Raw genomic sequence first — 1974 nt, 5'->3', positions numbered from 1 at the left:
GAAAATGATGACGCTGAGGAGTCAACAGCCGATATTATCATTGCTTGTAACCCGGTAAATAATTTCGTACATCTCCCCATAAAATAAGCCTTAGTGGAAAAAAAAGCTCATATTCGAATAAGTTTATTAAAGCACCCCCCTCTGTGGGAAAGAGTTTTTTTTTCTCAGAGTCGAGTTTAAACCATGAGGTCAGTTTTGTCAACAGGAGGCGAGCAACTGTTGCCCATAAAGTAAAACAAATATCCGCCTCTAAGTCGTATTTTACCGTTGCAGAATGTGGAAAACAGACAGCCCTCCCAAAAAAGGAAATTGGACACCCCAACTCTCCCGACTGCGCGCGCACGCACACACACACACACACACACACACACAACAGAGACCCGAAGGATGAGAAGAAAAAAACCCCTCTCTAACGAAAAAACAGATGCCTCGCTAGACGAGGATAAAATGAGAGAGGGGAGTTAAAAGAGCCGTTATCTGCTCAAACCCTACTGTGACAGTTCTACCAATCGCGAGGAAGAATCCGAGAATATTATGTCAGCATTCCGTTCAAACAACACCGCCGATCAGAGCGCCAGGGCCATCTCGCCAGAAGTATTCGTACCTCACCCCGGTAAGTCTTTTTTTCTTTACGACTTTAAATTATATATCAATAATTTGATTACTTTCTTTTTGATTTCTACATCAATGATTTCACGCAAGTGGACTACGGTGCGATTAAATAAGTATATATCATTTTTTAAATAAGTTTAGATAGACTTTTTTTAACGAAACTCTGTTACTTACAGAAGCTATCGATAGCGCGGTGAGTAGCAGCATAAATCCGGCCGTTTTCCGAGGCGATTTAGACGCCATCCTCCCCGCAGAACCTCCGCCGCCGCCGCAGCGAAAAGAAGAACAAGAAGACGACGTTATTTACGTCTCCGGATACCAGGAGAACTGCGGAGAAATAAGTTTTAAAACCGAAGGTAAACAATATGTTGCATTATCCGCCATTTTGTTGAATAACAGGATGTGACGGAGTAATCCGAGTGTGCTATACCGCCCCTCCCGACCCGGAGCGGATTTTTAAAAGTTTGTTTTATTTCTCGACAGCGGTCATCGAGAATATACAGACCCCGCCGCCGCAGCGAAAAGAAGAAGACGACGACGTTATTTTCGTCTCCGCATACCAGGAGAACTACAGGAAAATAGCTTTTAAATCCGAAGGTAATCAATTTTTCTACAAAATAACGTATTCGAAAAGCCGAGTATGCTATACCGCCCCTCCCGACTTGGAGTGGTATAAAGTGTGCTAGAAAGTTTGTTTTTAAAAAAAATCTTTTTCTTTTTGTTTTATTTCTCGACAGCCGAGATTGAGAATATACCTATTCAAACCCCCGCTACAGACAATCGGACGGAGGAGCGAGGTAAATAAAAGTTTTTCATTCTCAAAAATTGGAAGGAGGAGAGACACAATTTGTTTTCTTAAAACTTTTCTCTCTTCTGTTTTATTTCTCGACAGAGACCGATACAGAAAATCAGGCGGAGGAGGAACCGTCCAGAGCTCCTCCTCCTCTCAGGAGACTGAGAGGTAATTGACGGGGGATGAATCGACCCTAATACATAATTATGTTGTATTAATAAACTTCTCCGCTCTATAAAAAATGTATGTTTTAAAAATACATTCTGTCTGTCTTTTCTTACAGGTCGACGGCTACTTCATAAGAAGAGAATCCTTGGAGACTTCGCTTTCATGTACGCCATAACAGTCTGTGCATATGCATCAATATATCGACACGAGGATCTGTAAAGGGATGCAAAGTAAAAGCATACACATGTAAAAGTCTGTGAATTAAGAAATAAAGAAAATCATGTCGGAAGAACGCAGCATTCCTGACGCTTTGTTGGAAGCCGTGGCAGAATTGAACAGAGACGTTGATCATATAGCCCCACCGATCGACCCCCTACAGCCTTTAGAAAACGCTTTGCAAG

The 1974-nt window shown here is 42.0% G+C and overlaps 2 protein-coding genes across 2 annotated transcripts in view; one reads left to right on the top strand and one right to left on the bottom strand.

Annotated features, from left to right (window-relative positions):
* Positions 1–836, bottom strand: part of stmnd1 (stathmin domain containing 1) — an 8254-nt gene extending 7418 nt beyond the window's left edge. The window contains exon 1 of the mRNA XM_005728548.2: positions 787–836. The gene's annotated coding sequence lies outside the window, so the exon portion shown is untranslated. The remainder of the gene's footprint in view (positions 1–786) is intronic.
* On the top strand, positions 357–1950 carry LOC102212601 (uncharacterized). Its single transcript, XM_005728408.1, has 6 exons — positions 357–613; positions 789–968; positions 1096–1209; positions 1350–1409; positions 1505–1573; positions 1689–1950. Exons 1-6 carry the CDS (start codon positions 535–537, stop codon positions 1790–1792), a joined length of 606 nt encoding a protein of 201 aa, XP_005728465.1. The 5' UTR covers positions 357–534; the 3' UTR covers positions 1793–1950.
* The last annotated feature ends 24 nt before the right edge of the window (positions 1951–1974 follow it).

This window comes from Pundamilia nyererei, unplaced genomic scaffold (genome assembly GCF_000239375.1).
Source record: "Pundamilia nyererei isolate P.nyererei 1_Seehausen unplaced genomic scaffold, PunNye1.0 scaffold00028, whole genome shotgun sequence".
Classification (NCBI taxonomy): domain Eukaryota; kingdom Metazoa; phylum Chordata; class Actinopteri; order Cichliformes; family Cichlidae; genus Pundamilia; species Pundamilia nyererei.
This window is presented reverse-complemented; position numbering and strand designations above follow the sequence as displayed.